Raw genomic sequence first — 12,133 nt, 5'->3', positions numbered from 1 at the left:
CTTAATTAGACAGCCCAACCAAAACCAAAAAGAAGAGAAGAAGAAAGGAGAGACACTAGCATCAATTTAGTCAAACCTCAGAACTTCCAAGGTTTCGTAATATGATGCAAAAACACATGCTTTTATAACAGTCAAAAACATACATATTTAATACTGAGAACAGGCAAACATAATTGTTATTCTTTATAATTCTTAAACTGTTTTTCTTTTTTTTTTTTTAATTTTCACTAGAACACAGAAAGTTCTTCCAACATATCTTCTTGCAACAGTCTAGAACCACTACACCAACTGAGCATCCATAGTCAACAAGAAATTCTAACTAAAGTTTTTACAGTCTTGCACTATGATTGGAGTTTAAATAATATGTCTGGCTGGCTACACATTTTTGACATCCTTATCTCTGACTTCTTTATCGCTCTAAATGAAACCCACATCTCTCAGCTACCTCTCAACATTTCATGTGAAAACTATCAAGCTATGTAAGTGATATTTTGGCACAGGAAAATATTTAGCAAAACCCACTGCATGTCCAGGCCATTCCTCAGAATTTCTAATATTTTTTTTCTTCTTTCTATGATGTTGTATATTACAGAATTAAGAGGTTAAGTAGCGTCTACAACAATATCAATGATAAGGTGGCTACATCAGTCTATTCATATTGCAAACTATATCTTACCCAACAACTCAAATCAACAGGTACAAAAATAACCCATAAGATTAATACAATTATTATTTGTATGTTATATATTATATTAGTTTTCATTTACTTCTGGATTCCTACCATATTCAGCTATCTAATAATAAATGTTTATTTTTTCTCCACTGATGTATTCCATCATTTAGGTATTGCATGTGTTTACGGCACAAACAGTAGCAACCAGTGGATTGAGCTAAATTTTGGTCAATTTTCGGCCCTTGCTACAAATTCAGAACTCCTGGAATTATACCCCAAACCTGGAATTGTAAGTAACTAAAACAAAAAGAATATATTTACACTTGTTTGCAAAACCCCACATTTCCATATGTTTATTTAGCAGTTCATATGTTTCTATTGGAAAAGCTCCTAAACTTGTCATTTTTCTATCAGCCTGTTCTTCCAGAAATACTGACACCAACTTATGTGGCTGAACTTTTGTCCACAACTGACATTCTTACAAATGAAACAAGCCTGAAAACAATCTTAATAAGGCTGGATCCAGTAAATATTACAGACTATGTGAATGCTTTCTCTACTGCAGCAGAAAAGGTACAGTCATGTTAAAAGAGACTGTGAGCTAAAATTACCACACAATAACAAGTTACAGAGATGATTAGAGCTCGTTCAGCTTAAATGGATTACTAAACCTCATCTTTCAAATTTGTAGGGAAATATCTCAGATTCTCAACTAACAACAGTGAACCAAGATCTATTGGAAGTAACGCTGATTAAAATTAACTCCAGCTATTCGTCTTATGAAACACAAGACTGGAAGATTTTGTTCCAAAACCAGTTGGTCCTCTTACTGCCTTACTTTGACCAAACTCTTCTTCAGCTCTTGCCAGTTGACATTGATTGCTCTTCCTTCCAGGAAATGTAAGTTAAACACCCTAATAATGAAATAGTTGTACATGTTAAAAACAATATTTCTTCTTTATAGACAAGCAACAATACAAAACTGATATAAGAAAAGCTCAAATTGTCCTGCATTGCAAACATTTATCTATGTTCTTTTATTATCCTCTTCAATTAACAGAGTGAAAGGATTTAACACTGAGTATGCAAACCTTTCACCGGACACACAAGTTGATGTCTACATTAATTTCATAAAGAGATATTTAACTCAGCAACTTGAACTTGGAGGTTAGTAATTTGCATTCATACAATTATAACAAAATATTACCATTTAATGTGGAATAAAAAAATATATATATTTTAAATTTAAGTCGTATTTTTCCCTTGCTAACAACACTTTGTTGTCGTTTGCAGATGTTGCATGTGAAACAATAAATCTTAACATTTGGATTAATAACAACTTTGGCAAATTCAGCATACAGTTAACAACTGAAGACATTATACTCTTCAATAAAAATTTTGAAAAGGTAAAAAATAATGCTCATCTGTATTAGATTTCTAATACAATTTTTATTCTTTTCCAAGCAAATTGATCTCATCTCTTGCATCTACATCATTGCAGATAACAGACCCTGCCAAACTTACAGCAATAGAACTGGCCGATTATACACTTGTTGCTGATTTTCTACAGAATACTACGTTGTTAACAAGTCTTCTTAGTCAAATTCTAGAATTTAAAGATTATGATACACTCCAGGGATATCTTCAGAGACTACAAACATCAGTTTGTCAAGTAAGAAACGTTTTCACGTACTATTTTCACAAATAGATTGTGTTACTAATTCAACATTTGTCACTGTGAGTTAATTTGTATTACAAGATTTATAACATCTGTGACTAGAATTACTCTTTCACTTAGATATAATATTAAAGGGACACTGAACCCAATTTTTTTCTTTCGTGATTCAGATAGAGCATGCAATTTTTTTTAAAATTATTTTATTTAGATATCAGCAGTAATTTACAGAAACAAATAACATAGGAATCACAAAAATCAAGCAGTTCAAAACTGTTTTACATTTAAATCAGGAGCAGTGAGCAAATAAATGTTCTGCTGAATTTTATCTTAATTAGACAGCCCAACCAAAACCAAAAAGAAGAGAAGAAGAAAGAAGAGATACTAGCATCAATTTAGTCAAACCTCAGAACTTCCAAGGTTTCGTAATATGATGCAAAAACACATGCTTTTATAACAGTCAAAAACATACATATTTAATACTGAGAACAGGCAAACATAATTGTTATTCTTTATAATTCTTAAACTGTTTTTCTTTTTTTTTTTAATTTTCACTAGAACACAGAAAGTTCTTCCAACATATCTTCTTGCAACAGTCTAGAACCACTACACCAACTAAGCATCCATAGTCAACAAGAAATTCTAACTAAAGTTTTTACAGTCTTGCACTATGATTGGAGTTTAAATAATATGTCTGGCTGGCTACACATTTTTGACATCCTTATCTCTGACTTCTTTATCGCTCTAAATGAAACCCACATCTCTCAGCTACCTCTCAACATTTCATGTGAAAACTATCAAGCTATGTAAGTGATATTTTGGCACAGGAAAATATTTAGCAAAACCCACTGCATGTCCAGGCCATTCCTCAGAATTTCTAATATTTTTTTTCTTCTTTCTATGATGTTGTATATTACAGAATTAGGAGGTTAAGTAGCGTCTACAACAATATCAATAATAAGGTGGCTACATCAGTCTATTCATATTGCAAACTATATCTTACCCAACAACTCAAATCAACAGGTACAAAAATAACCCATAAGATTAATACAATTATTATTTGTATGTTATATATTATATTAGTTTTCATTTACTTCTGGATTCCTACCATATTCAGCTATCTAATAATAAATGTTTATTTTTTCTCCACTGATGTATTCCATCATTTAGGTATTGCATGTGTTTACGGCACAAACAGTAGCAACCAGTGGATTGAGCTAAATTTTGGTCAATTTTCGGCCCTTGCTACAAATTCAGAACTCCTGGAATTATACCCCAAACCTGGAATTGTAAGTAACTAAAAAAAAAAGAATATATTTACACTTGTTTGCAAAACCACGCATTTCCATATGTTTATTTAGCAGTTCATATGTTTCTATTGGAAAAGCTCCTAAACTTGTCATTTTTCTATCAGCCTGTTCTTCCAGAAATACTGACACCAACTTATGTGGCTGAACTTTTGTCCACAACTGACATTCTTACAAATGAAACAAGCCTGAAAACAATCTTAATAAGGCTGGATCCAGTAAATATTACAGACTATGTGAATGCTTTCTCTACTGCAGCAGAAAAGGTACAGTCATGTTAAAAGAGACTGTGAGCTAAAATTACCGCACAATAACATGTTACAGAGATGATTAGAGCTCTTTCAGCTTAAATGGATTACTAAACCTCATCTTTCAAATTTGTAGGGAAATATCTCAGATTCTCAACTAACAACAGTGAACCAAGTTCTATTGGAAGTAACGCTGATTAAAATTAACTCCAGCTATTCATCTTATGAAACACAAGACTGGAAGATTTTGTTCCAAAACCAGTTGGTCCTCTTACTGCCTTACTTTGACCAAACTCTTCTTCAGCTCTTGCCAGTTGACATTGATTGCTCTTCCTACCAGGAAATGTAAGTTAAACACCCTAATAATGAAATAGTTGTACATGTTAAAAACAATATTTCTTCTTTATAGAGAAGCAACAATACAAAACTGATATAAGAAAAGCTCAAATTGTCCTGCATTGCAAACATTTATCTATGTTCTTTTATTATCCTCTTCAATTAACAGAGTGAAAGGATTTAACATTGAGTATGCAAACCTTTCACCGGACACACAAGTTGATGTCTACATTAATTTCATAAAGAGATATTTAACTCAGCAACTTGAACTTGGAGGTTAGTAATTTGCATTCATACAATTATAACAAAATATTACCAATTAATGTGGGATTAAAAAAATATGTATTTCTCTTGTTAAGTGTATCCAGTCCACGGATCATCCATTACTTATGGAATATATTCTCCTTCCCAACAGGAAGTTGCAAGAGTCCACCCACAGCAAAGCTGCTACATAGCTCCTCCCCTAACTGCCATACTCAGTCATTCTCTTGCAAGCCTCAACATAGATAGGAGGTCGTGAGAGTCTGTGGTGTTTTATACTTAGTTTTATTCTTCAATCAAAAGTTTGTTATTTTTAAATGGCACCGGAGTGTGCTGTTTATCTCAGGCAGTATTTGGAAGAAGAATCTGCCTGCGTTTTTCTATGATCTTAGCAGACGTAACTAAGATCCATTTGCTGTTCTCACACATTCTGAGGAGTGAGGTACTTCAGAGGGGGAATGGCGTGCAGGTTTTCCTGCAGATAAGGTATGTGCAGTAAAATATTTTTCTAGGAATGGAATTGACTAAGAAAATACTGCTGATACCGAAGTAATGTAAGTAAAGCCTTAAATGCAGCGATAGCGACTGGTATCAGGCTTATTAATAGAGATACATACTCTTATAAAAGTGTGTTTTAAAACGTTTGCTGGCATGTTTAATCGTTTTTTAACGTACATTGGTGATAACACTGTAATGTTGGTATAGCCTTAAATGCAGTAAAAGCGACTGGTATCAGGCTTATTAATAGAGATACATACTCTTGTAAAAATGTGTTTTAAAACGTTTGCTGGCATGTTTAATCGTTTTTTAACATATGTTTGGTGATAAAACTTATTGGGGCCTAAGTTTTTTCCACATGGCTGGCTTAAATTTTGCATAGAAACAGTTAACTGAAGCTTCCCACTGTTGTAATATGAGTGGGAAGGGCCTAATTTAGCGCTTTTTTTGCGCAGTTAAAATTACAAAATGAATCATCCAGATTCCCTCAGCAGTACCCATGAATACTACAGGACATTTCTAAAGGGCTAAAAAGACTTCCAAAATCGTTTATAGGGAAGGTAATCCACAGCTCTGCTGTGGCAGTTTGTTGTGTCTGTTTTTAAAAACGTCTATGTCGTTTTTTTTTATCTGTTTTTTGCATTAAGGGGTTAATCATCCATTTGCAAGTGGGTGCAATGCTCTGTTACCTTATTACATGTACTGTAAAAATTTCGTTTGTTTTACTGCCTTTTTTCACTGTTTTTCAAATTTTGACAAAATTTGTTTCTCTTAAAGGCACAGTAACGTTTTATATATTTGCTTGTTAACTTGATTTAAAGTGTTTTCCAAGCTTACTAGTCTCATTATTAGTCTGTTCTAACATGTCTGACATAGAGGAAGCTCTGTGTTCATTATGTTTTAAAACCATGGTGGAACCCCATCTTAGAATGTGTACCAGATGTACTGATTTCATGTTAAACAATAAAGATCATTTTTTGTCTTTAAAAACATTATCACCAGAGGATTCTGTCGTGGGGGTAGTTATGCCGACTAACTCTCCCCACGTGTCAGACCTTTTGACTCCTGCTTTAGGGACTCACGCTCAAATGGCGCCAAGTACATCAAGGGCACCCATAGCGTTTATTTTACCAGGGGATTCTGTCGAGGGGAAAGTTATGCCGACTAACTCTCCCCACGTGTCAGACCCTTCGACTCCCGCTTCAGGGACTCCCGCTCAAATGGCGCCAAGTACATCAAGGGCGCCCATAGCGTTTATTTTACAAGACATGGCAAAGGTGGTGAATAATACTCTGGCAGCAGTATTAGTCAGACTACCTGAAATTAAAGGAAAGCAGATAGCTCTGGGGGTAGATACAGAGCATACAGACGCTTTAAGAACCATGTATGATACTACCTCACAATATGCTTAGTCTGTGGGTGATTTTTTTGACTCAGGGAAGATGATTTAACCTGATTCTGATATTTCTACATTTAAAATTTATGCTTGAGAACCTCCACTTGTTGCTCAGGGAGGTTTTGGCTGCTCTGAATGAATGTGTACAATCGCAGGGCCAGAGAAATTGTGTAGACTGGATAAATAATATGCAGTGCCGGTGTGTACTGATGTTTTTCCAATACCTAAAGAGGTTTATTAAATTTTTTTTAATAAGGAATGGGATAGACCAGGTGTGCCGTTCTCTTCCCCTCCTATTTTTTAGAAGAATGTTTTCTAATAGTTACCACCACACGGGACTTCTGGCAGACAGTTCCTAAGGTGGAGAGAAGAGTTTCTACTCTAGCTAGGCGTACCACTACCTCTGGCGAGGACAGTTGTGCTTTTTAGATCCAATGGATAAAAAATGTTTATTCAACAGGGTTTTATCCTGCAGCCCCTTGCATACATTGCTTCTGTCACTGCTGCTGCGGCGTTCTGGGTTGAGTCTCTTGATGAGGCTTTACAGTTAGCGACTCCATTGGATGAATATATTTGACAAGCTTATGCTAGCCAATTCCTTTGTTTTCTGATGCCTTTGTTCATTTGACTAGACTAACGGCTAAGAATTCTGTTTTTTACTATACTGGCGCGCAGAGCGCTATGGCTTATATCATGGTCAGCTGTTGTGACTTTAATAAATAAGCTACTTAACTTCCCTTCAAGGGGCAGACCCTATTCGGGCCTGGTTTGAAGGAGCTTATTGCTTATATCACTGGAGGAAAAGGTCATGCCCTTCCTCAGGATAGGTCCAAATCAAGGGCCAAGAAAGGTCTAATTTTCGTGCCTTTTAAAACTTCAGGGCAGGTGTGGCATCCACTTCCTCTAAGGCAAAACAAGAGAAAATTTTTGCTCAGTCCAAGGCAGTCTGGAGACAATCGGACCTGGAACAAAGATAAGCAGGCCAAGGAGCCTGCTGCTGCCTCTAAGGCAGCATGAAGGAAAGGACCCCTATCCGGTAACGGATCCTATAGGGGGCAGACTTTCATTCTTCGCCCAGGCGTGGGCAAGAGATGCCCAGGATCCCTAGGCATTGGAATTTATATCCCAGAGATATCTTCTGGATTTCAAAGATCCCCCCCCAAAAAAAGGGGAGATTTCGCCTTTCCAATTATCTGCAAACCAGATAAAGAAGGAGGCATTCTTACATTGTGTACGTGATCCATCCAGTTCCAAGAGAGGAACAGGGACAGAGTTTTTACTCAAATCTGTTTGTGGTTCCCAAGGAGAGGGAACCTTCAGACCTATTTTGGATCTAAAGATCTTAAACAAATTCCTCAGAATTCCGTCTTTTAAGATGGAAACTATTCGTACCATCTTAACTATGATCCAGGAGAGTCAATAGAGGACTACAATGGATTTGAAGGATGCTTATCCTCACATTGTGATGCATAAAGATCACCATCGTTTTTCAGGTTTGCCTTTCTAGACAGGCATTACCAGTTTGTAGCTCTTTCCGTTGGGATATCTACAGCCCCAAGAATCTTTATGGAAGTTCTGGGGTCGCTTTGGCGGTCCTTAGGCCGCGGGGCATAGAAGTGGCCCCTTATTTAGACGACATCCTGATACAGGCGTCAAACATCCAAATTGCCAAGTCTCATACGGACGTAGTACTGGCATTTCTGAGATCACATGGGTGGAAAGTGAACAAGGAAAGAGTTCTCTATCCCCAATCTCAAGGTTTTCCCTCCTAGGGACTCTGATAAGATTCTGTAGAAATGAAAATTTACCTGACGGAGTCCAGGTTGTCAAAGTTTCTAAATTTCTGCCGTGTTTTTCATTCCATCCGCGCCCTTCGGTGGCTCAGTACATGAATGAAATCGGCTTAATGGTAGCGGCAAGGGACATAGTACCGTTTGCACGTCTACATTTCAGACCGCTGCAACTATGCATGCTCAGTCAGAGGAACGGGGATTACGCAGATTTGTCCCCCTCTTAAACCTGGACCAAGAGACCAGAGATTCTCTTCTCTGGTGACTATGTCGGGTCCATCTGTCCAAGGGTATGACCTTCCGCAGGTCCGATGGGACAATTGTTACAATATATGCCAGCCTTTTAGGTTGGGATGCAGTCTGGAACTCCCTGAAGGCTCAGGGATAGTGGACTTAGGAGGAGACCCTCCTTCTAATAAATATTCTGGAACTGGGAGTGATATTCCATGCTCTTCAGACTTGGCCTCAGTTAGCAACTCTGAGGTACATCATATTCAGTCGGACAATATACATGACTGTGGTTTACATCAGCCATCAAGGGGGAACAGAAGTTCCCTAGCGATGTTAGAAGTCTTACAATAATTCACTGGACAGAGACTCACTCTTGTCTATCAGCTATCCATATCCCAGGTGTTGAGAACTGGGGGGTGGATTTTCTAAGTCGTCAGACTTTTCTTCCGGGGGAGTGGGATTTCCTCTGGAGGTCAAGACCAAGCAGGAGAGGGCTTTGGTGTTTTTGACAGCGCCTGCGTAGCCACGCAGGACCTGGTATGCAGATCTGGTGGACATGTCATCCTTTCCATCACGGTCTCTGCTTCTGAGACAGGTCCCTCTACCTCAGGGTCCTTTCAACCATCTAAATAGAATCAATCTGAGATGGACTGCCTGGAGACTGAACGCTTTATGTTATCAAAGCATGGCTTCTCCGAGTCAGTCATTGATACCTTAATACGACATGAAAGCCTGTCTCCAGGAAAATTGAACATAGATATGGTGTAAATATCTGATTGTTATGAATCCAAGGGTTACTCATGGAGTAAAGTCTGGATTCCCAGGATATTATCTTTTCTCCAAGATGTTTTGGAGAAAAGGGTTGTCAGCTAATTCCTTAAAAGGGACAGATTTTTACTCTGTCTATTTTTTTGCACAAGCGTCTGGCAGGTATTCTAGACGTTCAGGCATTTGGTCAGGCTTTGGTTAGATCCAAGCCTGTGTTTAAAACTGTTGCTCCGCCATGGAGCTTAAACCTGGTTCTTAAGGTTCTTCAAGAAGTTCCGTTTGAACCTTTTTTGTTCCATAGATATCAATCTTTATCTTGGAAAGTTCCTTTTGGGTAGCTATTTCCTCGACTCGTAGAGTCTCCAAGTTATCTGTGTTACAATGTGATTCTCCTTATCTGGTCCTTCGTACGGATAAGGTAGTCCTGCGTACCAACCTGGGTTTTTTCCTAAGGTGGTATCTAACAAGAACATCACCCAAGAGATAGTTGTTCCATGCTTGTATCCTAATCCTTCCTCAAAGAAGGAACGTCTATTACACAATATTGGACGTGGTTTGTGCTTTAAAGTTTTACTTACAAGCTACTACAGTTTTCATCAAACGTTCATCTTGTTTGTTGTCTATTCTGGACAGAGGAGAGGTCAAAAGACTTCAGCAGCCTCTCTGTCTTTTTGGTTAAAAAGCATAATTCATTTAGCTTATGAGACTGCTGGACAGCAGCCTCCTGAAGGGATTACAGCTCATTCTACTAGAGCTGTTTTCACTTGGGCCTTTTTTTTTTTAAATGTGGCTTCTGTTGAACAGATTTACAAGACGGAGTCTTGGTCTGCGCTTCATACTTTTTCAAATTTAACTAATTTGATACCTTGCTTCTTCGGAGGCTATTTTTGTGAGAAAGGGTTTCTTACAGGCAGTGGTAACTTCCGTTTAAGTACCTGCCTTGTCCCTCCCATCATCCGTGTACTTTAGCTTTGGTATTGGTATTCCATAAGTGATGGATGATCCGTGGACTGGATACACTTAACAAGAGAAAACATAATTTATGCTTACCTGATAAATTTATTTCTCTTGTAGTGTATCCAGTCCACGGCCCGCCCTGTCACTTTAAGGCAGGTAATTTTTTAATTTGAACTACAGTCACCACTGCACCCTATGGTTTTTCCTTTCTCTGCATGTTTTCGGTCGAATGACTGAGTATGGCAGTTAGGGGAGGAGCTATGTAGCAGCTTTGCTGTGGGTGGACTCTTGCAACTTCCTGTTGGGAAGGAGAATATATTCCATAAGTAATGGATGATCCGTGGACTGGATACACTACAAGAGAAATAAATTTATCAGGTAAGCATAAATTATGTTTTTACATTTAAGTCGTATTTTTCCCTTGCTAACAACACTTTGTTGTCGTTTGCAGATGTTGCATGTGAAACAATAAATCTTAACATTTGGATTAATAACAACTTTGGCAAATTCAGCATACAGTTAACAACTGAAGACATTATACTCTTCAATAAAAATTTTGAAAAGGTAAAAAATAATGCTCATCTGTATTAGATTTCTAATACCATTTTTATTCTTTTTCAAGCAAACTGATCTCATCTCTTGCATCTACCTCATTACAGATAACAGACCCTGCCAAACTTACAGCAATAGAACTGGCCGATTATACACTTGTTGCTGATTTTCTACAGAATACTACGTTGTTAACAAGTCTTCTTAGTCAAATTCTAGAATTCAAAGATTATGATACACTCCAGGGATATCTTCAGAGACTACAAACATCAGTTTGTCAAGTAAGAAATGTTTCACGTACTATTTTCACAAATAGATTGTGTTACTAATTCAACATTTGTCACTGTGAGTTAATTTGGATTACAAGATTTATAGCATCTGTGACTAGAATTACTCTTTCACTTAGATATAATATTAAAGGGACACTGAACCCATTTTTTTTCTTTCGTGATTCAGATAGAGCATGCAATTTTAAGCAAGTTTCTAATTTACTCCTATTATCAAATTTTCTTCATTATCTTGGTATCTTTATTTGAAAAGCAAGAAAGTAAGTTTAGATTCCGGCCTATTTTTTGTGAATATCCTGGGTTGTTCCTGCTGATTGGTGGATTAATTTAACCGACCAATAAACAAGTGCTGTCCAGAGTCTGAACCCAAAAATAGCTTAGATGCCTTCTTTTTCAAATAAAGATAGCAAGAGAACGAAGAAAAATTGATAATAGGAGTAAATTAGAAAGTTGCTTAAAATCGCATGCTCTATCTGAATCATGAAATAAAAAATTTGGGTTCAGTGTCCCTTTAAGTTTCATTGTGATGGATTAAACTATTTAATGCACCAGTAGATCATTGCTTGATGGTGCTCAGTGGACTTCACAGAACGTATAAAAAATTCTGTTAGTGGATTTCACGCAACGTAGCCTTAAGAAAGAATAACCAGGTGCTATTTGTCACACAGACACTAGCATAAATTTAGTCAAACCTCAGAACTTCCAAGGTTTCGTAATATGATGCAAAAACACATGCTTCCATAACATTCAAAAACATACATATTTAATACTGAGAACAGGCAAACATTATTGTTATTCTTTATAATTCTTAAACTGTTTTTATTTATTTTTTTATTTTCACTAGAACACAGAAAGTTCTTCCAACATATCTTCTTGCAACAGTCTAGAACCACTACACCAACTGAGCATCCATAGTCAACAAGATATTCTAACTAAAGTTTTTACAGTCTTGCACTATGATTGGAGTTTAAATAATATGTCTGGCTGGCTACACATTTTTGACATCCTTATCTCTGACTTCTTTATCGCTCTAAATGAAACCCACATCTCTCAGCTACCTCTCAACATTTCATGTGAAAACTATCAAGCTATGTAAGTGATATTTTGGCACAGGAAAATATTTAGCAAAACCCACTGCATGTCCAGGCCATTCCTCA

At 37.0% G+C, this 12,133-nt stretch overlaps 1 protein-coding gene across 1 annotated transcript in view; it reads left to right on the top strand.

The window, feature by feature from the left end:
- The first annotated feature begins 1,966 nt into the window (after window positions 1–1,966).
- Window positions 1,967–12,133, top strand: part of LOC128641669 (uncharacterized) — a 129,055-nt gene continuing 118,888 nt past the window's right edge. The window contains exons 1-11 of the mRNA XM_053694202.1: window positions 1,967–1,975; window positions 2,175–2,345; window positions 2,907–3,154; window positions 3,268–3,371; window positions 3,519–3,637; window positions 3,763–3,921; window positions 4,040–4,248; window positions 4,409–4,515; window positions 10,592–10,704; window positions 10,800–10,970; window positions 11,821–12,068. Of these exons, the coding sequence (XP_053550177.1) occupies window positions 1,967–1,975; window positions 2,175–2,345; window positions 2,907–3,154; window positions 3,268–3,371; window positions 3,519–3,637; window positions 3,763–3,921; window positions 4,040–4,248; window positions 4,409–4,515; window positions 10,592–10,704; window positions 10,800–10,970; window positions 11,821–12,068 (1,658 nt within the window). The remainder of the gene's footprint in view (window positions 1,976–2,174; window positions 2,346–2,906; window positions 3,155–3,267; window positions 3,372–3,518; window positions 3,638–3,762; window positions 3,922–4,039; window positions 4,249–4,408; window positions 4,516–10,591; window positions 10,705–10,799; window positions 10,971–11,820; window positions 12,069–12,133) is intronic.

This window comes from Bombina bombina, chromosome 11 (assembly GCF_027579735.1).
Source record: "Bombina bombina isolate aBomBom1 chromosome 11, aBomBom1.pri, whole genome shotgun sequence".
Classification (NCBI taxonomy): Eukaryota; Metazoa; Chordata; class Amphibia; order Anura; family Bombinatoridae; genus Bombina; species Bombina bombina.
Note: the sequence above shows the minus strand (reverse complement) of the source record. Positions and strands in the feature narration are given on the sequence as shown.